Source organism: Neomonachus schauinslandi, chromosome 15 (assembly GCF_002201575.2).
Source record: "Neomonachus schauinslandi chromosome 15, ASM220157v2, whole genome shotgun sequence".
NCBI classification, from domain to species: domain Eukaryota; kingdom Metazoa; phylum Chordata; class Mammalia; order Carnivora; family Phocidae; genus Neomonachus; species Neomonachus schauinslandi.
Genome location: NC_058417.1, coordinates 10,541,753 through 10,566,546, shown reverse-complemented (window position 1 = coordinate 10,566,546; position 24,794 = coordinate 10,541,753). Strand labels below are relative to the sequence as shown.

The following is a 24,794-nucleotide window of genomic DNA, read 5'->3' as shown; positions in this document are numbered from 1 at the left end:
CCGACTCTCCTCAGTGGGGCGTGAAGGCCCACGTTGTAATGATACCTCACGTCGGTTAGATGTCCACACGTGACTGACAGCCCCGGGACGGTAGGTATGGATTTATGATGCTAACGTATGTGGGACCATGGACTTGCTTCCAGGTGAATCCAGGTAAATGAGGGTACCAGGCAGTGGGTCATAGCCCCGGGGGCTGGCTCTCCAGGACACATGGAAGGGCCAAGGGAAGGAAGAGAGAAGGGAGGAGGTTTTCCATCTATTTAGTATTCTTAAGTGTAAGATCTTACCCTGTGAGTGAAACATTTCAAATCTTCATCGGTGTCTATAAAGAGGCAGAAATCTCCCATCTGCTGTCAGCCCATAACCTTGCTTGAAGCCATGTAGAGGCTGTAGTCTGCTCAGGACCTTCTCCCTGACAGTCAGTCTCCCAGCAAACGCAGGAGCTCCTGACCGCAGGCTCCAGCTTGGTCCAGTGAGGAGAGTGGAAGTGAAAACCCCTCTCTCTGATTCTCGGAGGGACAAGGAAAGATCGAGAAGTAGGAGCCCGGAGCTGAGAGGGGCAAGGAGGCGTGACCTGGGTTTTGGAGAACACGCGGGGTTCTCAAGGCGTCTGGGGTCACCGAAGGGTGAGAATGCAGAGGCCACGACTTGGGTGGAGGGACACAACCAGAGAGGTGTGTTGGCCCTGGCTCAGCGTATGGGGCCTTGTGTTTGTTCTCTGCTGCGGATATTTCAGTTGGTGGGAAACCAATCAATTGCCGGGGGAAGAGAGAATTACGGACATGGTCCAAACAAGAGATGCCGTGGGTCTCTGACAAGAAAGGATGTCCTGTGGGAGGAACGGGAGACATATGCCGGGGTGGATCCTAGAGAATGAAATGATCCTTGGGTGCAGGGACGGGCAGGAGAGCCAAGCGTTGCATGTAACCCAGCTTCCATCTTGGGGTGAAGCAGCTGGTCTGGGGGCAGAGTTAACACGGTGGAGAGCCCCAGATGAAACCGGGGGGCTGCTGAGACTTTTAGTGGGGAGAGTTAGAGAAGGCGGCTGGACTGGCTTCTGCTGACCTTCCTTTGCGGGAAGCTTTCTCTGGAATGTTTTTGGTTTCCATCTGTGTGCACATGGCTCCCACATTTCCAGCTCTAACTGCCAGTCTTGCCTGCTGCCCGTGGGAGGCCTATGCACGTTGTCCTTGACCTTCTCATCCCCCAGGCCTGCCTCCACTTGCCCGCCTTCCCTCCCAGTCAGTGACCTCCAAAATCTTCTCTTTGGGTAACCTGTCCTCACATGGGACTGCCATCTTTTCTTTCACTCCTACGGCCCATCGGTGATGGTCCTGTAGGTCCTGCCTTTACCCCCCTGCCTTTACCCCCCCCATGCTTCAGTTCCTCTCTCATTCTTCCTTTTCCTTCTGTGATAACTTCAGGAGCCTCTTACTGAGTCTCCCTGCTCCCAGTCCTTCCCTGGGCCAACCCCTCCCCATGCTCCTTCTTTTACCTTCTACCTGAAAGGCAGGTGTGGTCACCTACCTCCTTTGCTGAAAAACTAAGCAGGTCACCTGATAAATCAGTGACCCATAGTAGCGGTTGGCCACGATCGTTGTCCTGGCCCCCGAGCCCAGGACTACTGAGGCCACTAGAGACAAACCCGCAGCACGGCAGAGTCGGGTTTGCCAGCCGTGGTGGGGATCAGGGGAGTGTGATGCTCACCCAACAAAGGGGGAAGAGTGCTGTGATTCTGAAGGTTGGAGCTCAGGTGCAGTCCAGGGGAGGCCATGTTTTGGTGGGCTCAGAGTAAAGCAAGAGAAGGTCTGCCCTGCCAAGTGGACCCAAGGCCTCCCTCCTCGGGGAGCTCAGAGAGATGCAGATTGCCATGTCCAGAAATCCATGAGAAGCTCTCCCCCCCACCCCCCGCAAGATGGAAATTGCGGCTACTTTTTTGTGTGTGTGAGAGAGTGACGTCAATCCCCCAGGGAGGTGAGGGATCTTTTAGGTTTAGCGATAGGACTTCAGCAAAATGTCCTGCGGATTTTAGAGAGCCAGGTTTCTCAGAAAAAACATTCAGAGAAGGGGCCAGGGTGACAGTTGGCACCTGGGAGAAGCAGCACCTCCTGTGAATGTCACCCCTGGCTTCGTCGTGTCCGTGATTCTGTCCCGATGCTTGGCGGGGTGGCTTTGTACATCCCCAGCTGGTGTGCGTCGTTCTCCTCTTCTGCCGGAAGTCTTCATTGAGATGCCAGACAGCCTGGACTTTTCTGCCTTGTACTTGTGAGCGGAGCCAGGTGTGATGGAATCCTTCCCACACTCTAGCTTTGTGAGCTCATCTTAGATTTTTTAGCTCACTGAACTTCCATTTGGTCAAGAAAGTGCTGAGCTTTCTTTCCAGTGCAGAGGGTGACTTGTTTTTCCCCAATCCCCGTTAGTCCTTGCAGTTTGGGAGGCAAACTGATTTGTCTTCCCGCCTCTTTGCTACCTTCTCATCTCTTGCCTGCATCCCTGTGGCCAGAGCTCCATGCTTCACGCTTCTGGGAGGAGGGAGTGGGAGGCAGGAAGGTAGGAGTAGCAAGGATAGGCATCCAGTGAGGTTCTTGTGGCAGCCTGCCGCCTCATCTGTGTGTTTGGGGACCAAGTGGCAGTCCCGCTCCTTGGTCTCCAGCACAGGGTGTGGTCTCTCCTCGTTCCAGGGAATCGTACTGCCCCAGATCATAACCGGAGCAGCAGCCAACCTTGTCAATGCCCTCATCAACTATCTGTTTCTTCATCAGCTGCAGCTTGGGGTGATGTGAGTCCAACTGATTCTTGGGAGGGGGGAAGGAATGATCTTGGGATGGGGGAAGGAATGATCTTGGGATGGGGGAAGGAATGACCGACCGTGTGGCTTTTCCAGGGCAGGATGGTGGGAGGGGGGTGCCTAGACCTGGTCACGTGTCCGTGTGTGGTCCCCTCCCTGGGCCGCCCTGGAATACACTGTCTGGGATGGACAGTGAGGCTGAGAAAGAAGATGAGTTCAGGGCTTACGCAGGCGGAGGACGGGCACCTCCCCTTACTGGGGCTGTTCTTCGCAGCGGGTCAGCACTGGCAAATATGATTTCCCAGTTCACCTTGGCACTGCTCCTCTTCTTCTACATCCTTGGGAGGAAACTGCATCAAGCTACCTGGGGAGGTAAAGACCACCGTTTGTCTTCCATGTCGGACGCAGGTTTTAGCTTGAGTTGAGGTCCAGCCCAGCCACCCACGTGTTGTTAATATGTCTGTGTCCCCACTACAGGGTGGTCCCAGGAGTGTCTGCAGGACTGGGCCTCCTTTTTCAACCTGGCCATCCCCGGCATGCTCATGCTGTGCATGGAGTGGTGGGCCTACGAGATCGGGAGCTTACTGAGCGGTCAGTGTGGGGACAGGTGGGGACGGCTGGCATAAATGCGGGGGCCCTGTCCGGAAGCAGGGTGTCAGCTGCCTTTCTCCACCAGGCATCCTTGGTGTGGTGGAGCTGGGAGCCCAGTCTGTCGTGTATGAACTGACCGTCATTTTGTACACGGTGAGTGTCTGGGAGCCAGTCGTGGGGAGGTGCTGGATGTTTCCCTGGGCTCGAGTCCCACATCAGGCTCCCTGCTCTGCGGGAAGCCTGCTTCTCCCTCTCCCACTCCCCCTGCTTGTGTTCCTGCTCTCGCTATGTCCCTCTCTGTCAAAAAAATAAAATCTTAAAAAAAAAAAAAAAAAGGGTGGAAACAACCCAAGAGTCCATCAACAGGTGGATGGAGAAGCAGAATGTGGTCTGTCCGTACAATGGAATATTACTCAGCCTTGGAAAGGGACAGATTTTGATGTGCTAGAGAAGAATCCCAGTTGTCAGAGGCTTTCCTGTGACTTTTATTGAAAACGGCAACTGGAAATTCCGAAGGGCTTTCATCTCTAGCAAGTGCCGCTTTGGAAAAGGAGAATTGTAATGTGAAAGGGACTAAAACCAGCACACTAATGCTTAGCCCCCCCTGCCCCACCTTGAGGCTGGTTATATTTAAAAGTTACATAAAATATGTAATTCCTATTTTTTTTAAAGATGTATCTATCTATCTTAGAGAGCGAGCACGGTGTGGGGGGTGGGAGTGGGCAGAAGTGAGAGGGGCAGAGGGGGAGAGAATCTCAAACAGACCCTGTGCTGAGTGTGGAGCCTGATACAGGGCTTGATCTCACGACCTCGAGATCAGACCTGAGCCGAAACCAAGAGTTGGATGCTTAGCCGACTGTGCCACCCAGATGCCCCCGTATTTCCTTTTTTTTTTTTTTTTTTAAGATTTTATTTATTTATTTGACAGAGAGAGAGAACACAAGCAGGGGGAGTGGCAGGCAGGGGGAGAGGGAGAAGCAGGCTCCCCGCTGAGCAAGTAGCCCAAGGCAGAGCTCGATCCCAGGACCCTGGGATCATGACCTGAGCTGAAGGCAAATGCTTAACCATCTGAGCCACCCAGGCGTCCCTCCTTTTTTTTTTTTTTTAAAGAATCATTCTCTTGAGGATCTGTGCTCTTTGTTTTTGCTTTTATTCTCTTCTCATGGGATTTTTTAAATCTGTATTCATCACTTCAACACTTGATATTTTATATATATTTTTAATTTCAGTATGTTCAGTAACTATATCCAAATCAAAACTCTCACCAGTGTCTCCTTGAACATGTAATTTTTAAATCAGTCTCCTACTGCGGAGTATTTAATTTCTAATGTTTTAATATTATAAATAACACTTCAAAGACACTTTAGGACAAATATCTTTATATACTTGATTATTTCTTTAAGATAAATTCCTATTAGTGAAAATTAATTACAGTTTTAAGCCTTTTGCATATATTGCCATGTGCTTTCCAACAGGCTTGTAAGAGTTTACACTTGTGTTTCTCTATTGAAAGAAGGATTTGTACCCTTTACTCATATTCCCCAACTGTTTATATTTTGCCCCATTTCCTCACTTTATCAATCAATGTATCTAAATATCTATCGCCTCCACAATCCGTATTCAAATACCATCCATTGTTCTGATAATGTCCTTTATAACTATTTTTATTCTGGAACTAAAGTGTTATGCTTTTTAAAAAGTTAATTAATTAAATTTATTTTATTTTTTAAACATTTTATTTATTTATCTGACAGAGAGACAGGAGAGAGGGAACACAAGTAGGGGGAAGTGGGAGAGGGAGAAGCAGGCTTCCTGCGGAGCAGGGAGCCCGATGCGGGGCTCGATCCCAGGACCCTGGGGTCATGACCTGAGCCGAAGGCAGCCGCTTAACCGACTGAGCCACCCAGGTGCCCCTAATTTATTTGAGAGGGAGAGTACGAGCAGGGAGGAGGGGTAGAGGGAGAAGCAGACTCCCAGCTGAGCAGGGAGCCCGATGCGGGGCTCGATACCAGGACCCCGGGATCATGACCTGAGCCGAAGGCAGACACTTAACCGACTGAGCCACCCAGGTGCCCTCCCTTTTTAAAAAGATTTGTTTATTTGAGAGTGTGCATGTGGGCGCAAGCGTGAGTGGGGGTGGGAGGTAGGTACAGAGGGAGAGAACATCCAGCTGACTCCTTGCTGAGTGTAGAGCCCAAAGCACGATCCCATGACCCACGACCACGACCCTGAGACCATGACCCCGAGACTACAGTCCCAGCCGAAACCAAGAGTCGGAGCCTCAACCAACTGAGCCACCCAGGTGCCCCTAAAGTGTTATGCTTCCTTAATCTTCTTTAATCTAGAACAGATCCTCAGCCTTTGTCTTTCTTGACCTTGATGTTTTTGAAGAACAGAGACCACTTTATACAGACTTTCCCTCAATTTGTCGTGCTGACACTTCTTCGTGAAGAGTTCCGAAGTCTGCATTTTTGGCAGGAATGCGATAGAAGTATCACTGTGTTCTGCTCACACGTTCTGTCAGGAGGCCGGTGACGTGGATTTTTTTCCACGACTGATGATATTAGCTGATTTCCTGGTTAAGGTGGTGTCTGCTGGGTTTTCTCCATCATGAAGTCATTTTCTTTCCCTTGGTAATTAATAAATACTGGGTGGGAGAGCTGGCGAGTTTCCTGGCGGGGACTCTGTCTTGGAAGTCTTCTGTGTTCCTCAGTCTGAGATCTCTGTCTAGTGGTAAATTTGTAGATGCTAGTAATGACTAATTTTTATTGAACAATTACCATACGTGAGGCCTTGTTCTAAGCAGCTAGCACATAATGAACTCATCCCATCCCCACGGTAACCCTACAAGCTAGGCTCTTATTACAGGATCCATTCACAGAAAATAACTGAGGGCAAGAGAGGGTGAGTAACTTGCTCAGGGTCACATAGCTGATAAATGGCTGCGCCGGGACTTGAACCCAGGCAGTGTGGCTTCAGAAATTCCCATTCCTAACCACAATGCCATCCTGCCTTCCTGTATCTGTTTTAACACTGTTCCTCATCCTGCCCTTCCCCTCCCAAAAGGGTAGCCTGCTACCAGCTTGGTATCCATCTTTCTGTTAATTCTTAAGTTCCTTTTTACCCAACATTTTGGGGAAGGGGGAGGTCACCGTTTTAGGATTCTGTCTTCTAAACTTTTTTTTTTTTAAGATTTTATTTATTTGAGAGAGCACATGAGAGGGGGGAGGGTCAGAGGGAGAAGCAGACTCCCTGCTGAGCAGGGAGCCTGATGCGGGACTCGATCCTGGGACTCCAGGATCATGACCTGAGCTGAAGGCAGTCATTTAACCAACTGAGCCACCCAGGTGCCCCTAAATTTTTTTTAAGATTTTATTTATTTATTAGAGTGAGCGAGGTAGAGCACAAGCTGGGGGAGGTACGGGGGAGAGGGAGGAACAGACTCCCTGCTGAGCAAGGAGCCCAATGTGGGACTCGATCCCAGGACCCTGGCATCATGACCTGAGCTGAAGGCAGATGCTTAACCGACTGAGCCACCCAGGCGCCTTTGTCTTCTAAACTTAATCCCTTGATGGTCTTTCAGACTTAGCTTGGGCTCCTGGCAGTCCATCCTCCCACAAGCAGGAGGAGGAATGCGATTGTGCAGGACCCTCCCATTGCATACCTTAGAAGCCCAGTGAGTGATGCCGATTCACCTTAGCTTGGGGGCACCCCTCTAGACCAAGGGGATGTTGCAAATTAGCCTTCTCAGAACTTTCCCACTGAGTTTTACCAATGAGGTGTGCAACATGATCTACCAGGCTCCTTTGCCCTGGAGAAGGTTCACGGTTGGGCTCAAAACTGAGCCCAGAGGCAGGGCTGCTTCTCTGCTCCCCGCTCACTCTTTCTTTGTCATTATTACATGTTTCCTTTTGCATTTTAGATACCTGCCGGCTTCAGTGTGGCTGCCAGCGTCCGGGTAGGGACCGCGCTGGGCGCCGGAAACATCGAGCAGGCCAAGAAGTCCTCAGCTGTCGCCCTGCTGGTCACAGGTGCTTAGAGTCTCCCGTCATTGATCACTGGAAAGGTCTTTGCACGGGAAGCTCAGCCCCAGTTCCCTGCAGCCCTCCTTTCTCACTGTGCTGTCTCTCTGCCATTTTTACCTCCAGGACTCTTCGCTGTAACCTTTTGTGTCCTGATGTTAAGCTGTAAGGATCTTGTGGGGTACATTTTCACTACGGACCGGTGAGTGCGGAGATTTTATTTTTTTTTTTCTTTTTTCTTTTTTTTAGATTTTCTTGAAATGTGAAATTTGCGGTAAAGAGGTGGTTGGGTAGATGCCTTCCTGGGAGTGCTGCATCTTTTGGCGGGGGGGTCCCTGAGCCATTTGCAAGATCAGAAACCCATCGCTGTTACCTGGGAAGAGAAGATTAGCTCTAGGAGCTAATTTATCATCCAGAATGCCAGTGTATTGGGCCCGGGTGTGGATAGATGCTGCTGGAGGTCAGGATATGCATGTGTTTTAAAGATTTTATTTATTTGAGAGAGGTCACATAGGCAGAGGTAGAGGGAGAAGCAGACTCCCCACTGAGCAGGGAGCCCGATGCAGGACTCGATCCCAGGACCCTGAGATCTTGACCTGAGCCGAAGGCAGATGCTTAACCGACTGAGCCACCCAGGCGCCCGAGCATATGCGTCTATTTTAAAGAAGGAAACCCCTTTTTGGTCTCATTGATTACACTTCCAGTTAATTATTTCATTCCCAGTGACAAATGATTTTGGTATCCAGAATCTGGCCCAAGTGCCTGGTGTGTCCAAGTTGCGTAATATACTCGTCAGTTCCAATTGAAGTTAAAATCTCCCTGAGTTGTCTCAAAGAAATCACATTATCAGACTGATTACCAAGAAGAGTTCTTGTAAGGGATGGATCCGCTCTGAGGTTTTTGGGTTCTGTTGGGTTAGTTGCTTTCATCAGTGAGACTAACTGGTGCATTTTGACTATGTGTCTATATTTTGAGGATAGCTCTGATTTGGGATTCTTTTTTTTTTTTTTTAAGATTTTATGTATTTACTTGAGAGAGTGGGAGAGAGAGCACAAGCAGGGGGGAGGGCCAAAGGGAGAGGGAGAAGCAGGCTTCCAGCGGAGCAGGGTGCCCGATGCGGGGCTCGATCCCAGGATTCTGGGATCATGAACTGAGCTGAAGGCAGACGCTCAATGACTGAGCCACCCAGGTGCCCCTGATTTGGGGTTCTTTTATCAACAATTACAAAATGCAAAATTGACTTTTCCTTCATGGATTTGAAAAGCAGCTGGTGGATAGGACTGCCGTTCCCAGTTCATTCTGCAGTTTATTTGTGTTTTGACTTCTTTTTTTTTTTTAAAGGTTATTTATTTGAGAGAGCGAGTGGGAGAGGGAGAATCTTTTTTTTTTTTAAGATTTTATTTATTTGACAGAGACAGCGAGAGCAGGAACACAAGCAGGGGGAGTGGGAGAGGGAGAAGCAGGCTTCCCCCTGAGCAGGGAGCCCAATGTGGGGCTTGATCCCAGAACCCCAGGATCATGACCTGAGCCGAAGGCAGCCGCTTAACGACTGAGCCGCCCAGGCGCCCTTTTTTTTTTTTTTTTTTAAGATTTTATCTATTTATTTGAGAGAGAGAGAGTACATGAGAGGAGGGAGGGTCAGAGGGAGAAGCAGACTCCCTGCTGAGCAGGGAGCCCAACGCGGGACTTGATCCAGGGACTCCAGGATCATGACCTGAGCCGAAGGCAGTCGCTTAACCAACTGAGCCACCCAGGCGCCCCGGGAGAGAGAATCTTAAGCAGACTCTGTGCTCAGCATGGAGCCCAATACGGGGCTCGATCTCACGACCCAGAGATAACAACCTGAGCTGAAACCAAGAGGCTGATGCTTAATTGACTGAGCCACCCAGGCGCCCGTCTTTTGCCTTCTGGTGTTGGGTTGTCCTCTTTCAGTTTCAGCCATTTCGCTGTGGGGAAACACGATGTTGAAGTGTCCCTCACTTCAGAGTGAATGGAAGAGCAACCAGAAATCATTCTCGTTTTCTTGCAAGGGAATCAGAATTAACGTTATCAGATGCGTGTGTGTGCTTGATGGTTTCAGTAGGCACAGGGCAGACGTTTGATCCTGAGTCTGTCCGCTTCAGGAAATCATACAGGGCAGGCAAGAACAAGGAAAACAAAAGGCCCACAAACCGTATCTTTGATGATACTATGAGACTGAGAAAACTCACAAAATCAGATTATTTATGAGCTGGCTAGGATCAACGGAAACTGGTGAATTGGTGACATAGATTCTAACAACAACATGGACAGCTAACCTAATCGAAGAGGAAAAAGGGAGAGAGCTTCTCGACGCAAAGTAAGAAAGGGGGAAATTACTAAAAAAAAAAATCATTTTTTTAAACCATGAGAGACTAGTTTGCATGACTTTTGCAAGTAAACTTAAAAAAATCTGGAAGGAATAAATAATTTTCTAGGAAAATGATTTACCAAAACTTACCTTGGAAAACATAGAAGGTCTAAGTAGACCGATTTTCTTAGAAGAAATAAGAAATGTTTATTTTAAAAATCTCAAAAAGCACTAATCCCTGGGGGTTCCAAAGGAGAATTTTATAAAACCTTTTAAAATGTGATTCCAATACTGTTGAACTGTTGCAGAGACCAGAAAAAGGAAAATTTCCACATTCCGTTTAGGAAGCAAAAATAGAGCATTGGTTGGTACCAAAATCTGAGAAAGTTTGTACAAGAAAAAAAGTTGTAGACCAATATCACTTATTAATACCTATCTTAAAATCCAAAATAAAATGTTAGTGGACAGAATTCAGCAGCATATAAAAAACAGTGCATTTTGATAATCAAGACTCTAAAAGTGAATATAATCCTATCAGGTGGACAAATCAAGTTGTGGAACATTATGCAGAGAATGCTAGAACACGAAATGACGGAGACTAGAAGGGGAAGATAAGAGTATGCATTTGTATCTGGACAAGTACAAACAGTACCAAGGATTGTTGCCTCGTCTTGGGGGTGGTGGTGGTAATGGGTGGGCTGGGAACAGAATGGAAGTAAGATTTTTCTCAATACCCTTTTCATATTGTTTGATTTCTTTTAATTGTTGCGTATGTTACCTATTCAAAAAATAAAATTCCATCTGAAGAAAAGAACTGTGTTTCTGTCCTTTTTTTGGAGGGCGGGAGCGATTGTCTTGTTCCATGCTGGATTTCTTTTTTGTTTGTTTGTTTTTGTTTTTTTTAATTCATTCAACAAATATTTATTGCCGGACAATGTTCTAGGCTTATTTGTTAATCACTCAAGAGAATTATGGATTTTTTTTTGCCTCCCTGGGTCAGTGGCAGCATTTTCTAGTTTCTCCTCAAGTGTAGGTGTTAAAGTCTCTAGCTGTAGAGGTTAGGGACTATTTTTAGGAACTACGGATAATTCTGTAAACTGTATCCATGGCCTTTATAGTTTGCTCACCTTGGTTCCACAGAGAGAACCTTAACCTCTCTGTTGTGCTTCATCCAGACACAGGGAGAGATCTGCATGGAATCGTGTTAAAAGAAAGATGGCATTATAATCCAAATTTTATTTTTTTGTGGGGGCAGTGGAGTAATAATTCCTTTGCTTTAACTGTCTACATCAGCCTATTGGACTGTGTATTTCTTCTAAAAGTCATGTGATGCATTGTAGGGTTGGTTTCCCCTATGGGCCAAGAAACAGTAGGATTGTCCCCGAATTGGGTGTTGGCTGGAATGCACGAGCCTCTCCTGTTTATGCAGAAGCCAAGTGCCATCACTTGAATCACATAGTCTGCTTTTCTGACGTGTCTGTCTACTCCTGATCACCATGTGCTTTCTTTTCCTAACAGAGAAATCGTTGCCCTGGTGGCTCAGGTGATTCCCTTCTCTGCTATTTCCCATCTGTTTGAAGCTCTTGCTGTAAGTATTATGCAATATTCTTTATTTTTTATTTTATTTTATTTATTTATATTTGAGAGCGCGCGCGCACAAGTTGGGGAGGGAGGGGTAGAGGCAGAAGCCAACTCCCCGTTGAGCAGGGCCCCTGATGAGGGACTCGATCCCAGAACCCTGGGATCATGCCCTGAGCTGAAGGCAGACGCCTAACCGACTGAGCCACCCAGCCACCCTGCAGTATTCCCTTTCGGCACCTTTATGATCTATGTGTTTCTTCTGATGGTGGTAAATTAAAAAAAAATTTTTTTTTTTTTAAGATTTTATTTATTTATTTGAGACAGAGAATGAGAGAGAGAGAGAGCATAGCGGGGGGGGTCAGAGGGAGAAGCAGACTCCCTGCCGAGCAGGGAGCCCGATGTGGGACTCGATCCCGGGACTCCAGGATCATGACCTGAGCCGAAGGCAGTCGCTTAACCGACTGAGCCACCCAGGCGCCCCAATTCTGGTTTTTCTAACAATGAATTCTATGGTGGAAGGATGGCTGCTGACCTTGTGAAATAGGAGCATTTGCATGATGTGCATTAATATTTTTATTGAATTCTTATCAAATGTTAGGTACAGTATAGGTGATGGATTTGAAGCATCTCATTTAATTTACTTAATTTTCCCTCACAAAAGCCCTATCAGTAGGTGATAGTTGAATATATATAGTGTATCAATTTTCTTTTTTTTTTTTTAAAGATTTTATTTATTTATTAGAGAGAGAGCACATGAGAGGGGGGAGGGTCAGAGGGAGAAGCAGACTCCCCACCGAGCAGGGAGCCCGATGCGGGACTCGATCCCGGGACTCCAGGATCATGACCTGAGCCGAAGGCAGTCGCTTAACCAACTGAGCCACCCAGGTGCCCCTGATGGTGGTAAATTTAAACAGAAGAGAGCAGCTAGGGTGGGGCAGGTAGGTGATCCTGAATATTTTTAGTGTATTCGCTTGACAAGAACACTGATACGTGATTATGGATTTTTAAGTCCGAGTCCCCCCCGGGATGGGACGTGCTCGGGATGGGACGTGCTCGGGATGGGCGTCTTTCCGAAGCCTTGGCAACGTTCTCACGGATGGATGTTTTCTGCCTACAGTGCACAGGTGGTGGTGTTCTGCGGGGGAGCGGCAACCAGAGGGTTGGGGCCATTGTCAATACCATTGGGTATTACATGATTGGTCTCCCCATCGGGATCTCGCTGATGTTCGTAGCCAGAATGGGAGTGCTTGGTAAGCCTTTACCACGGGCCCCAGAAATGACTCTCGGAACGTGTAGGCTTTTTTGGGAGACTTGGCTCTGGAAGTTCACGCCCCTCTTACTCCTCTTCCACACTGACGTACTTGAGCAAAGTAGGATGACTTTTCTTTTCTTTTTTTTTTTTAATATTTTATTTATTAGAACGAGAGAGAGAGAGAGAGCATGAGAGGGGGGAGGGTCAGAGGGAGAAGCAGACTCCCTGCAGAGCAGGGAGCCTGATATGGGACTCGATCCTGGGACTCCAGGATCATGACCTGAGCCGAAGGCGGTCGCTTAACCACCTGAGCCACCCAGGTGCCCCAGGATGACTTTTCTACTCCTCTCCCTGTCCTGTGTCATCAGGTTCTCACTTCTTCCACGTTGGTGACAGCAGGAGTGCTGAAGACACCTTCAGAAGTGTACCTTTGGTGGCCCCAGTTCTGTCCTTTGGTGACAGCCCTTTTATGGTGAGACCTTGAGGGCGAGTCCGCAGGACGAGTTGAGGCCATTATAAACTGGCCCTATTGGAGTGTTTCGGGTGAGGCAAGAGAGGCCAGGGGTCAGCCTTGCTGTGATTCTTCCAGAACTCTGGCAACGTACATGGTGTGGTGTCTGTATACATTCATGCACCCCTGTTGCTTAGCCCCTGTAGCACCTGGAGCTGTGCTCTGGAAGTCACCTTCATGGCCATTCTATACCTTCCACCTCCTGCCCGGTATGACCTTTTAAGCCATGTGTCTTGCAGGTCTCATCCCGAAGGGCATGGGTGTGATGTGTGTGAAACATTACAGAAGGCAGGGGACTGTTTATCACCTTACCACCTGTGGAGGAAAGACCGTAATGCACAGCATCTGGAATTACCAGAGCTGATCTTTAAAAGAGTAGGGAAGCAAAAGACTGCCCAGCTTTGATTTCTAAAATAATCATTTGGAATACATTGGCAGTTAATAAATGATTCTATTAAAACCTGAACATGTTATCTTTGGGTGAAGTAGTGATGGACTTATTTATCCATCAGTACTTGGCAGGTCCGGAGCGGTAAGAAGTCATCTGATACCTCGAGTGAACTCCCCATCCCATTATGCTGCACGTTGTTCTCAAGGTCAATAATATTTTAATGAAAAATACGGGAGGTGTTCGAAGAATGGAGTTGCCAATGCAAAGTTCACTGGACTTTCATCATGGTGCAGGAAATTATTTAGCTGAGTTTCTGGCATTATTCATATTTTGGATTCGCCAGTGGCGTAGCTAAGGGAAACTGTAGAGGAACCTACTTAAAAATATAGATCTAAAAAAATAAAAATAAAAAAATTAGTTAAAAAAAAATAAAAATATACACCTATCTTATGTTCCCAGTGTTGTACAAGGCCCACTTGTTCACTTGAGAAAAGCATACCTAGTATGTGCAAAGTAGAGGGAGTTAAGAATCCCTTAAAAGAAGTGCCGTGGGAGAAATTTCCAGTTACAAAGTACATTCTGGGGGTGGAATGGGCAGCATGGTGGCTATAGTTAACAATACTGTATCGCATGTTTGGAGGTTACTAAGGGAGCAGATCTCAAAAGTTCTCATGGTGAGAAAAAGAACTTTGTAGCTATATGTGGCAAAAGGTTACCAAGATTTATTGTGATCATTTCGCAATATCTGCAAATACTGAACCGTGATGTTGCACGCTTGAAACTAATATGTCAGTTATATCTCAGTTTAAAAAACGCTGGGATCTCTGGGCAGGTGAGGGCTCCGTGAAGAGACTCTAGTCAATCCCTGCCACCCACCTCTTCCAGAAAAGAAGTATAATACGAACTGGTTTCGAATACTGTGTCACCATTGGTAGGGTCCAGGGTATATCTACACAGAGTGTAGGACAGGCATCATAAGGCTACCCTTAATACCCTCTCGGGCAGCTCCAGCGAATCATGAAGTCCCCATCATAATCCCCTGGGAGGCTTTTCAAATACACACTTTTCTAGGGGATTCTGATACTCACCATGTTTTGGGATTTCTAGGTTGAGTCAAAAATCTTTTAAATGGTGTATAGTGAAATTCCTGGAAATGTAACTCATCACTTCTAAATTACAGCTAGAGATAGCTGGTTATTTTCTCTTTAGGGTGGTTAGGGTAAGCTGGTAGTTTTTATGGATTGGAAACACTGGAACTGGTAGTTTTTATGGATTGGGGAACACTGATATGTGTGTGTGTGTGTGTGTGTATTTCCTGTTATTATTTCCTTACAGGAATGGCAGGTGGCCATCAACTTTACTCTTCTAAATATCGGGCTGATCACTCCTGAAACGTGATATGGGGGTGATTGGTATCAAGGAGCAGATGCGTAAACTATGCACCAAATCTGCCTACCTGAACCTGTAAACCCAGTCTAGTCACCTTGCCCTTACCCAGATCTCGATGGCTGTGGAAATAAAGACCAGCCAAATGGGAAAAGCAAAGGCCATTTATCCTGAGCTTGCTCCAGCAAGGGACTTGGCCACCATCACTAGAGTTTTGGCAGAGACCCAAAGGCAGGCAGAGGAGTGAGAGCTTCGTGGTGGGGAACAGGGGAAAGTGTCAGGTATACCCTGATATGGATGCTGGTGGCCTGGGAAAGAGGTGTGATAACTAGAAGTGGGGCATCCTGTGTGATTGGTCAGGCAGGGGTGCAGCTTTGGTTTTCTCTGCTTGGCCCTAAGTTGGAAGCAGGGACAAAATTAAGGAAGCTGTCAATTACTGATCACGTCCTGGCCATTTGGGGTCATCTGTTAAGGAAGTTATTGTTGAGATCCCTGGAGTATCCCGAGAGAGCAGTCTGGCCTCCCGCAAATCTGATGGGTAGCAGGCTGGCTTTGGGGGTGTTTGTCATAGATAGGGGTTTCCTGGGTATGTTGCTGCAGGTGGTGGATCATAGTTCTTTTATATATGGTGTGACCATTGTCTGTGTATTCGGGACCTCAGTCTCTTTTTCAGGGAAAACTAGAGAGCCAGATCTTCACCATTGGGATTATCAATCATCTTCATAGTCAACTGTATTGCAAGGTCTTCTTGAGCTCCTTGATGTTGTCCATCATGGCGATCAACCCATGGGAGAGCGGCTGCACAGAAACATTCAAGACTTGGGAGAAAATGCAACCAACCAGCATCACAACCACTGATAGGGTCCCTTCCAACAAGGTTCAGGAGCAGTTTCTCTCTGCTGTCTTTTCCAGTAGATGAATTCTCCTGGGTAAAGATTATGAAGAAGCTGTTTAGGAAGACGTTGTGGAAGGCAGCCTTAAGCTGTTGGCGGTAGGACCCTGGTGATAGTTTGCATGAAGCCGGTCAGTCTGGTCGGTCTGGTATTGGGGGTGAAATCTCTAGACACAGGCCTTCCAGTTCCTAATTCATAGGGGATAACCAATGTGTCCGAGGGAGTTGACTGTATGTTGTATATAGTGTGCAAGACTAAAGGGAATACCTTTGGCCAAGGGAGCTCAAGGGTTTCTGAAAGTTTTGCTAATTTCAATTTAAGGATGACCTTGGTCCTTTGTACTTTTACCAGAAGATGGCAGGTGATGAAGACAGGATAGTTTTGTTTTTTTTTTTTAAGATTTTATTTATTTATTTGACAGAGAGAGAGCACAAGCAGGGGGAGCAGCAGGCAGAGGGAGAGGGAGAAGCAGGCTCCCCGCTGAGCAAGGAGCCCAATGTGGGACTCAATCCCAGGACCCGGGATCGTGACCTGAGCCAAAGGCAGACGCTTCACCAACTGAGCCACCCAGGCGCCCCGTAATGTTGATGTTTTATAATGGCCTCTTTGAACCCTCCAGAGATTTATCTTTTGAGGCCTCACATAGGACCAGAGCCTGGTTAAAGCAGCTTTACTGGCATAAATGATGTGTGAGCATCTCCTTCAGCTTCCACATTTTCTTGTCCGACGTGGACCACAACCTTTAAAATAGCCGCCTGTCTGGGAAATAGAAGTGCATTTAAAAGCTCCTTGGGGCGCCTCGGCACAGCTGGTTAAGCATCCCAACTTTTGGTCTTGGTTCATGGTCTCGGGGTTGTGGATCGAGCCCCATTTCGGGCTCTGTGCTCAGCGCAGAGTCTGCTTGGGGTTTTCTCTCCCTCTGTCCCTCCGGCTCATGCTTCTCTCTGTCTCTCAAATAAATAAATAAATCTTAAAAAAAAAAAAAAGTTCCTTAACTTGCTGTCCATCTATGATGGGGGTTCCAGCAGAAGAGAGAAACCTGTGTTTCCCAAGCACCCCCAAATCAGGGGCTGCTTTTCCAAAAGCATCAATCTGCTGTCTGCACATAACGTTTCTTCTCTGGTCTTTGCTGGCTGCCGTGCTTTAGGAAACACAGTAGGGTCTGCCGTCTGTGGTGCTTGCAGGTGGAGGGGACTGTATTCCAAAGGAGAGCTCACACTAGGGGTAGACATCCTGCCTGATAACGTCCAGCTTCAGCGCTAAGGTGCGATTCACCACCAAATACTGCTAGGTCAGAATTGTCAAGAGGGGTCTCGAATAAAGCTGAGTGAGGTACGGAGAGTTCCCTAGGGCAGGGAAGACAATCACCAGGCTGCCCTGCTTCTGGGAGTTTAGGGGAGTGGCAGGGATCAGGGGGGTTGCGGGGGCGAATAGTAGTGTGAGAGGAAAGGATGTACCAACAGAATCTCCTAAGCGGTTAATCCGCTGGCTGAAAAATGCTGTGTGTTCTCAGCAGTGGTATCTGTGCTTCATGAGGAACTGTGAGGTCTGGGGGTGGGGGTGGGGGAGTCTAGAACTCGCTCATCAGAAGCATCCACAGGTTTTGAGGCATGGAAGCTATTGCCTGAAGACAAGGGGGAGAAGCCTTTGCATTGGGGTCAAGAGTAAGACTATGGTAAACACTGGGCTTTTGATTGAGCTTGAGTTAAAACCCGAAGGGTTTGTCCAGATGGCCCAGGTGCAAATAGACAAAATGGTTTTTTTTTTTTTTGTAGTTAGGGATGCCTGGGCTTTAAAGAGGATGTAGAGAAGCCTTCTTCAGATTCCAGAAGCCTGTTTATGTAGGGGCCTCCTGAGCAGAGGGCCCGTCACTCTGGACTTAGTCAATTCATAAAGAGGTGTTGCAATCTCAGGGAAATTTGGCTCCTGCTGTCTGCAATATCCAGCTAAACCTAGAAATCCTACATAGGTCAGACCCTAAATGAACTGTGTTCTCGCAAAATTGTGATTTTGTTTTTGAAACTGTGTCCCTTCTGTGCCAAGGGTAAGAACAAGAAAACGGGATTTTTTTTTTTTTAAAGATTTTATTTATTCATTTGAGAGACAATGAGATAGAGAGAGAGCATGAGAGGGGGGAAGGTCAGAGGGAGAAGCAGACTCCCTGCCGAGCAGGGAGCCCGATGCGGGACTCGATCCCGGGACTCCAGGATCATGACCTGAGCCGAAGGCAGTCGCCCAACCAACTGAGCCACCCAGGCACCCGAAAACGGGATTTTTTAAGGCGCGCTTCCTCCTCCTCTGCACAAAGTAGGAGCTCTGGTACCATGTGTACCAGAACTGAATCACAAGGGAAATTTAGGTGTTTACGATTCTTGATTGAGGAATGGAGAAAAAAAGAGGGGGCTTGACTGTACAGATCCACTGCTGTCCTTTGCAGTGAAAGCAAAGAGTTATCGGCTGTCTCGGTGAGCAAGGCAGACCCGAGACCCAGCACATTGTGGCAAGTGGCTTCCGGTGGAATTGATGTCAGGATGGTACTGGGTTAGGTGTTAGTGGTGAGTGAGGGATCACCATCTTGGTGATGACCCCGAGGTCTTGCGTAAATCAATTGCCTTCATTCATTTGATTTTCTTTTTTTTTTTTTTTTAATTTTTTTTATATATTTTTTTAAAGATTTTATTTATTTATTTGAGAGAGAGAGCACAAGAGGGGGGAGTGGGAGAGGGAGAAGCAGACCCCCTGCTGAGCAGGGAGCCCGATGTGGGACTCGATCTCGGGACTCCAGGATCATGACCTGAGCCGAAGGCAGTCGCTTAACCAACTGAGCCACCCAGGCGCCCTGATTTTCTTTTTTTTTTTTTAGTGGCAGTTACAAGGGCCAGTCCAGGGAATGAGAAGACCTCTAGCTATGACGTTCAGCTCTAGGTTTGATTCCCTTCGTTTGCCTTGAAGGGATGCTGGAGAAGGTTAGGTAGCATTTGGTAGGAGCCATCTGAACTTCTATGCATCTTGCTGCAATTATTGGGCTATCTCAGTAGAATATTAAGGCCATGGAATGTCAGGTGCAGGGTCAAGATCCTTGTCTGGGGCCCATGTCCAATATAATAGAGGGGGCAAGGTCTATCCAGAACAGCCCTGACTTGACTATGAATAGAGGAGTCCTCTGGGACCTCAAGACATGGTTCCCTCTGGTGTACCTTTGATATCACAGTTCCATCTGCAAAGTCAGTCTTTGCCTCTAAAATTCTGCAGGGGTGGTAATCACAGCAGGAAGGTGTGTTTCTTAAGGGTTCAAGGGTTCCAGTTAAAGACTGGGAGATTGGGAAAACCTGTGGCTTATTTGAAATACCAACCACCTGTGTGGTATGTATAGCCTGAGGCCGAGATTGGGCAGGGGTGACAGGGTTGTACATAGAAAGAGTGGCAGGCATCCATCAGGCGTTGGTGACGATGGCCATCTATATTTACAGTTAATTCCCCTGGAGTGTTTAATGAGTGCTTTTTGCCTTCCGCAAGCACTCTCACTGACCTGAAACAAGAGACTTTTCTTTGTCTTGGTTTATCTTTCTTAGTGTCCCTTCTGTTCACAGTATCTGCAAGTTGTCCTTGTAGTAGGTGGTTGGCTGGGGGCGGTTGGGGGATGGGCCCCCCCCAGCTGTCTCTCCGCAGGGCCCCACGTTTACCTTGGGTCTTGTCTCATTTTTGTCCCAAAGTCCTTTCCAAGTATTCTGCCAGGTGTTGTCGTTCAGCGAAAGGGCTATTTTTCATATCAGGTTCTGCTTTCGTATGAGGGCTCCGATTTCAGTTTTAATTTTCTCACGGACCTAAGGAGACAAAAGGGTGGCTATTGTTGACACATCAGCACCTTCTCTGACTCCCAAACGACAGGTAGCACAGGCGGGCGGAAGACCAAAAAAGAATGGTCTCTGGATCAAGGCCAAGGTCTCAGGACCTGAAACTGTAACAGGAGAACCTCCTCTGGTTTTCTGGTAGCCCGCAGCAGAGTTGGTCCAAATGGATGCCTATTGGGTGAGAACCACAAACTCATGGGTCTAGGAGATCGGTGCACGTAACGGGCTGTGTCCTGGACTCTAGTCTTGGCCTGTGACAACACTTAACCCAGCACCGCAAAAAAGTAGCACAAGACACAGCAAAAGGGATGAAAAGGAATGACCTGACACCACCAAGGACACCAAACAAATGGGAACCAATGGTATCCAGGTACCAAACCAAAGAGGAAATGGCCAAGGAGCTCACTGTAAAGAGATTGGGGTATGGACCTGGCCCCAATTTACCACGTCCTCTTGGACTGCACACACCACGAGCAGAAAGGCACAAGGAGCCTCTGTGGGTACCACATCTGGTTGGATGCTGGGGTCCATGTTTGGTAGCGTGGGCCAGGTCTTGGGGGGCCTCCATGATGGGTTGTGGAAATAAAGACCAGCTCAATGCAAAAAGCAAAGGCCATTCATTCTGAGCTTGCTCCAGCAAGCGAGTCAGCCACCAGCACTTGGATTTTGGCAGAGACCCAGAGGCAGGCAGAGGGGTGGGAGAGCTTTGCCGTGGGACAAAGGGGAGGGCTCAGGTGGACCCGATGGCCTGGGAAAGCTGGAGGCGAGCTGGGTAGAACTGAGGCGTCCGGTGGGATTGGTCAGGGGTGCACATTTACTTCTCTCTGGTTGGTCCTAAGTTGGAAGCAGGGACAAAAATTAGGGAAGGTGTCAATTACTAATCAAGTCGTGGCCATTTTGGGTCAGTTATTGCAGAAGTTATGATTTAGTTCCCTGGATTGTCCCTGGAGTCTGATGTGTCCCCGGCTGGCTTCGTGGGTTTTTTATTGTAGATCAGGGGTTGGTTTTCTGGATGGGTTGCTGTAGGCTGTGGATCAGAGTTCTGTTTTTACCTACGGTCTGACGATTGCCCGTTTGAATATTCAGTTCCTCACCGCTGACCAAAGAAACCCTCCTGGCTTGGGGCGTCCCTCTGTGTCCTATGTGGGTTTGCTAGGTAGAGTGTGATGGTACCTTGGGATCCACAAGGCCCTTCCCGTCTTCCATTCCCACTCAGCCTCTCCTTTTGTGTGGTCATCTCTCTGTGGATGACCGTGTCCTGGGAGCTCTGGAAGTCTGTGCCCAAAGCCCGTGAGGGCCTGCAGGAAGTGCCAAGGGAGGGAACATACAAGGCTGCTGACCTCTGCATTTTGAACATGTTAGTCTAGGAAAATAGAACGTAGCAGTTCGGAAGTACAGAACTCTTAGAAGTTAGAAATGGTTTGTCCTGGGAACTTCATTTCCTTATAACTGGCACTTCTCTTAATTGTTAGGCTCCCAAAGGCCAAAAATAGCCTCTGAACGTCAGGTCTGAGATCCAGAACGCTGGGCAGGGACTTGCCCTGGGCCTCCCAGAACCTTCTGGAAACCAGAGGAGAGAGCACGTGCGAGGTCTCTGGCTCACTGTGGGCTCCACACCAGGCCATGAGAGCAGATTCTCAGAAGTGACATGGGACCAGCTTATTCCCCAGGGGCAGCCGGTTTCCCATGGAATTAACCTCTGTTAAATATTTCCACTTCTAGGTCTGTGGTCAGGGATCATCATCTGTGCGATCACGCAGTCTCTGTGTTTTCTCGGCTTTATTGCTCAGCTAAATTGGAAAAAAGCCTGTGAGGAGGTAACTATGCTCATTGCTGGCTGGGTAAAAATTCCTGTCCTAGAAAACAATCAATCAGCTCAGGCTCTCTCTCTCATTTTGGAAGGATCTTTCCCCTTTTATCACCAATCCTACTTCGTCGTTGTTGTTTTAGCTGCATTTAATTCAGATGCCAAGGGCCAGATGACCCTGGATTTTAATCCATTCCCCTTTGTTTTATTCATTGAATAAAAAAATAGGGGTTCCTTTCTTCCTTGCATCCCATACTAAGCTACCACCCTTACGCCTGAAAAGCCAATTTTAGGACAAGATTTGGAACTGGAGAGGTAGGTGGGATGCCAGCAAATTTATTCTGACACTGTTTTTTATGATCCCCAAATATTTCATGAAGATACTTGCGTCCATCTGTCTCTCCAACTTGCTAGGGTCGGTGTGGGTCTGAAAATAGATGGTAGATAAAAGAGCTAAAGGGAAGGGCAAGGAAGGGATTCTATGATCTTGGGCCCCGCCTTCCCCCTCATGTGCTTTTTCCATCCATCTTTCCCCCACCCATGGATGCCGTGTCAATCATTCGGAAAGACAATTCCATACTTATAGACTAGAGAAGCTCCAACCACATGTCAGCTAAAGAAAATGCCTTGGTTTTTCCTACACTGGGTAGTCAAGTCAGATGTTCTATTAACATTATATTCTATTAACACTAAATAAAGCCTTGTGGATTTACTTTGAGTTTCATCTTCTAGGCTCAGATCCATGCCAATTTGAGATACCATGTGGCCCAGGATGGGACTTCTGCTGCCTGTCAGGACCCAGGTAGGGAGTAACTGCCTCAGCTCTTGGAACAGGCCTCTCCGGGGGGTCCTGGAGGGGCCATCGGTGGGACACAACCAGATTTGCTGCCATGAGCTCCCACTGAACTTGGGCAATAAAGTTTCAGAAACAAATGGTAAAGTCACACAAACCTGAGGTAAACAGACTTGGTAGTTTGTTTGCTTGCATTCCAGATATTAACATATTACTACAGATGATTAGAGGTTGCCGGTCATCCATTCCTTGGCTTACCCATAGAAGCATTTCACAGGCATTTCTAATGCTTGGTCAGCCTGTGCTGTGACCTTATCTTGGAGAGACTGACATGTTTGTGTTCATGGGGTTTCCCCATCCCCCAGGCCAACACACAGGTGGGCTTTAAACAGATTATTGTTTTTAACTGTTGCCTCTGGGGGGCAGCATGCAACTGTGGGTATTGTTTTCCTTCTGTCCAATTAGTAGCCCCCCCCCCCCCATTCCCAGTTCCTCGGGCACTGAGTCATGGACTCACACTCTGTTCCTTGCTTCTTTCTAACCGAACCCCTTTGAGCTCACAGGCTGGCTGAATGACAGCTGGCCCCCATTCTGCCATTCCCACTAGTTCTCGTTTACCTTGTCCGGTCCCGTGTGGCTGGTTATCTTTGTGTTCCCGATCTTGTATTTGAACATTGTCTGTAGAAGGAATTGGAAGCCAACGATGATATCGGTCTTCAGAGAGGATTTTCCTGTGCTTGCGTCAAACTCTTAGGGTTACTAGCTGTGTAGGGCAATTTCAACAACTGAGCTTCCTGGACCACCCAGCTGACTTGGGAGGCAACAGGGGTGGGGGCTGGTTGACTTCTGGTTTGTCCTTAATTCTTGGACATAGCCCTTGAGTTTCAGGCTGAAGTACAGAGGGGTTTACCTCGGTAGGGACTGAACTCCCCAAAGCATCGCTAAGTCCAGATGGAGAATTCTCAGGTCCAGAGTGGCCCCAAAGGCTGGCTCCCAACTCTAGGTCTCCAGCTTCCCTAGCTAGATCTTGCCCTGGTGACTTTTTGTTGCCTTGGTAGCACTCTTGACACCTTCAGGATGATACTTTTATTTTGTCCAGCTTTCATAATGATCTTCAGAGGATGATTGGTCCAAATTTTCTACCATGTACCATTTATAAAAGCAGGGTAATAATACGTCATAGTACCTCATACTACTGTCGTGAGAGGCAAGTGAGCTTCGTACGTGTTAAGTGCTGAGAACGATGCCCGATGTGGAAAAAGCATTTTTTTAAAAAGATTATTTGAGAGAGAGGGGCCAAGGGAGAGGGAGAAGCCGACTCCCCCGTTGAGGAGAAAGCATTTTGTGAGTGAGAGCTGGTGTTACTCTACTGGAAATTGTTTTCTCTCACAACTGCGAGGGCATCGTCACATTCCTAATATCCACTATGCTTTACGAAGAAGTCCGATGCCCATCTTCTTCTTGTTCTGTTAGGTTAACTGCCTTTATTTTTTCCTTCGGGAGGTGTGGGAAGACTGGATGTCCATCTGAGTCACTATCCTGCTGGATGCTCAGTAGGCCTTCTGACGTGAAGATTCTCATCTCTCTTCAGTTCTGGGGATGGCCTTGAATTATTTCTTTGGTTATTTTTCTCCTCTGCTGGCCTTGTTGTCCTTCTGGACTGCTAATTAGATGAGTGTTGGCCCCCTGAAAACTTCCCCTATGAACCTTAACTTCGAGAGCCCCCATATTTCTCTAGCTCTTGTGGTGGGGCAGACCCAAGCCGACAATAAGATTCAGTCAGAGTTTGTGAGTGAACAAACAGAGAGGCCCTCTGAGATGGAATTTCTTTTATTTATCCAAGGTAGCAACTACTTTCTGAATAAACTTTCCCTCGGCTATGAACACATATATATGGCATCTTTTATACAAATGAAAAAAAATATCCTTTTACACTGCTAACTAAGTTCCTTTTTCCCTTCAGTCGCTTCAGTGGGCCCTGAGAACCGTGGAGGAATTTTAATGGGAGATGTTGGAAGAAGAGATGAGACTCAGTTGGACCAGCAGATGAGCCAAGAAGAACGTCTTGAGGCCTATCCAAGGGACAGGACTGTGTTGACTGGGAAACAGTTGGTGGTGCGGCGTGGGCTTCTGCTCCTGGGGCTCATTTCCGTCTTGCTTGAAGGGATTTTAGTGCGAATATATGTCCAGAGTTGAGTGACAGGCAAAAGAGAGAGGGAGAGTCAGGTCAAGTGATACTTAACAAAAATTCATAGGCCCAATGGTGGGAATTTGTTCTCAGTTAGGTTAGTTTCAACTGTGCCCATGGGTTTCAAGAATTGCGAGTTCAAAGTTATGTTTTCTAATGAAGAAAAGGAACTAAGGTACAAACTATGTTCTTGTCCAAGACAGTGTCTGAAAGTTTAGAGTGATGATCATTCAGTTCATGCACCATTGTCTCAACCAAGGATCACTGTGTACTGACTGCATTCATCTTATAGCTTTGATAGTTCTTACTGTTTCTTTAGTTAAAACCCCTGTACGGACTGCTTAAGGTTTCCTACTGTTCGAGTTATTTAAAATGTATTTTGCAATATATCTTCCCTTGTGCCTTCAGTGA

At 47.5% G+C, this 24,794-nt stretch overlaps 1 protein-coding gene across 1 annotated transcript in view; it reads left to right on the top strand.

Moving 5' to 3' along the window:
* The window catches only part of SLC47A1 (solute carrier family 47 member 1), a 36,312-nt gene extending 11,921 nt beyond the window's left edge, over positions 1–24,391 (top strand). The window contains exons 7-17 of the mRNA XM_021694514.1: positions 2,682–2,779; positions 3,063–3,160; positions 3,266–3,379; positions 3,465–3,532; positions 7,302–7,410; positions 7,528–7,603; positions 11,249–11,318; positions 12,429–12,561; positions 21,318–21,412; positions 22,135–22,204; positions 24,159–24,391. Coding sequence (XP_021550189.1) covers positions 2,682–2,779; positions 3,063–3,160; positions 3,266–3,379; positions 3,465–3,532; positions 7,302–7,410; positions 7,528–7,603; positions 11,249–11,318; positions 12,429–12,561; positions 21,318–21,412; positions 22,135–22,204; positions 24,159–24,391 — 1,164 coding nt within the window. The remainder of the gene's footprint in view (positions 1–2,681; positions 2,780–3,062; positions 3,161–3,265; positions 3,380–3,464; positions 3,533–7,301; positions 7,411–7,527; positions 7,604–11,248; positions 11,319–12,428; positions 12,562–21,317; positions 21,413–22,134; positions 22,205–24,158) is intronic.
* The last annotated feature ends 403 nt before the right edge of the window (positions 24,392–24,794 follow it).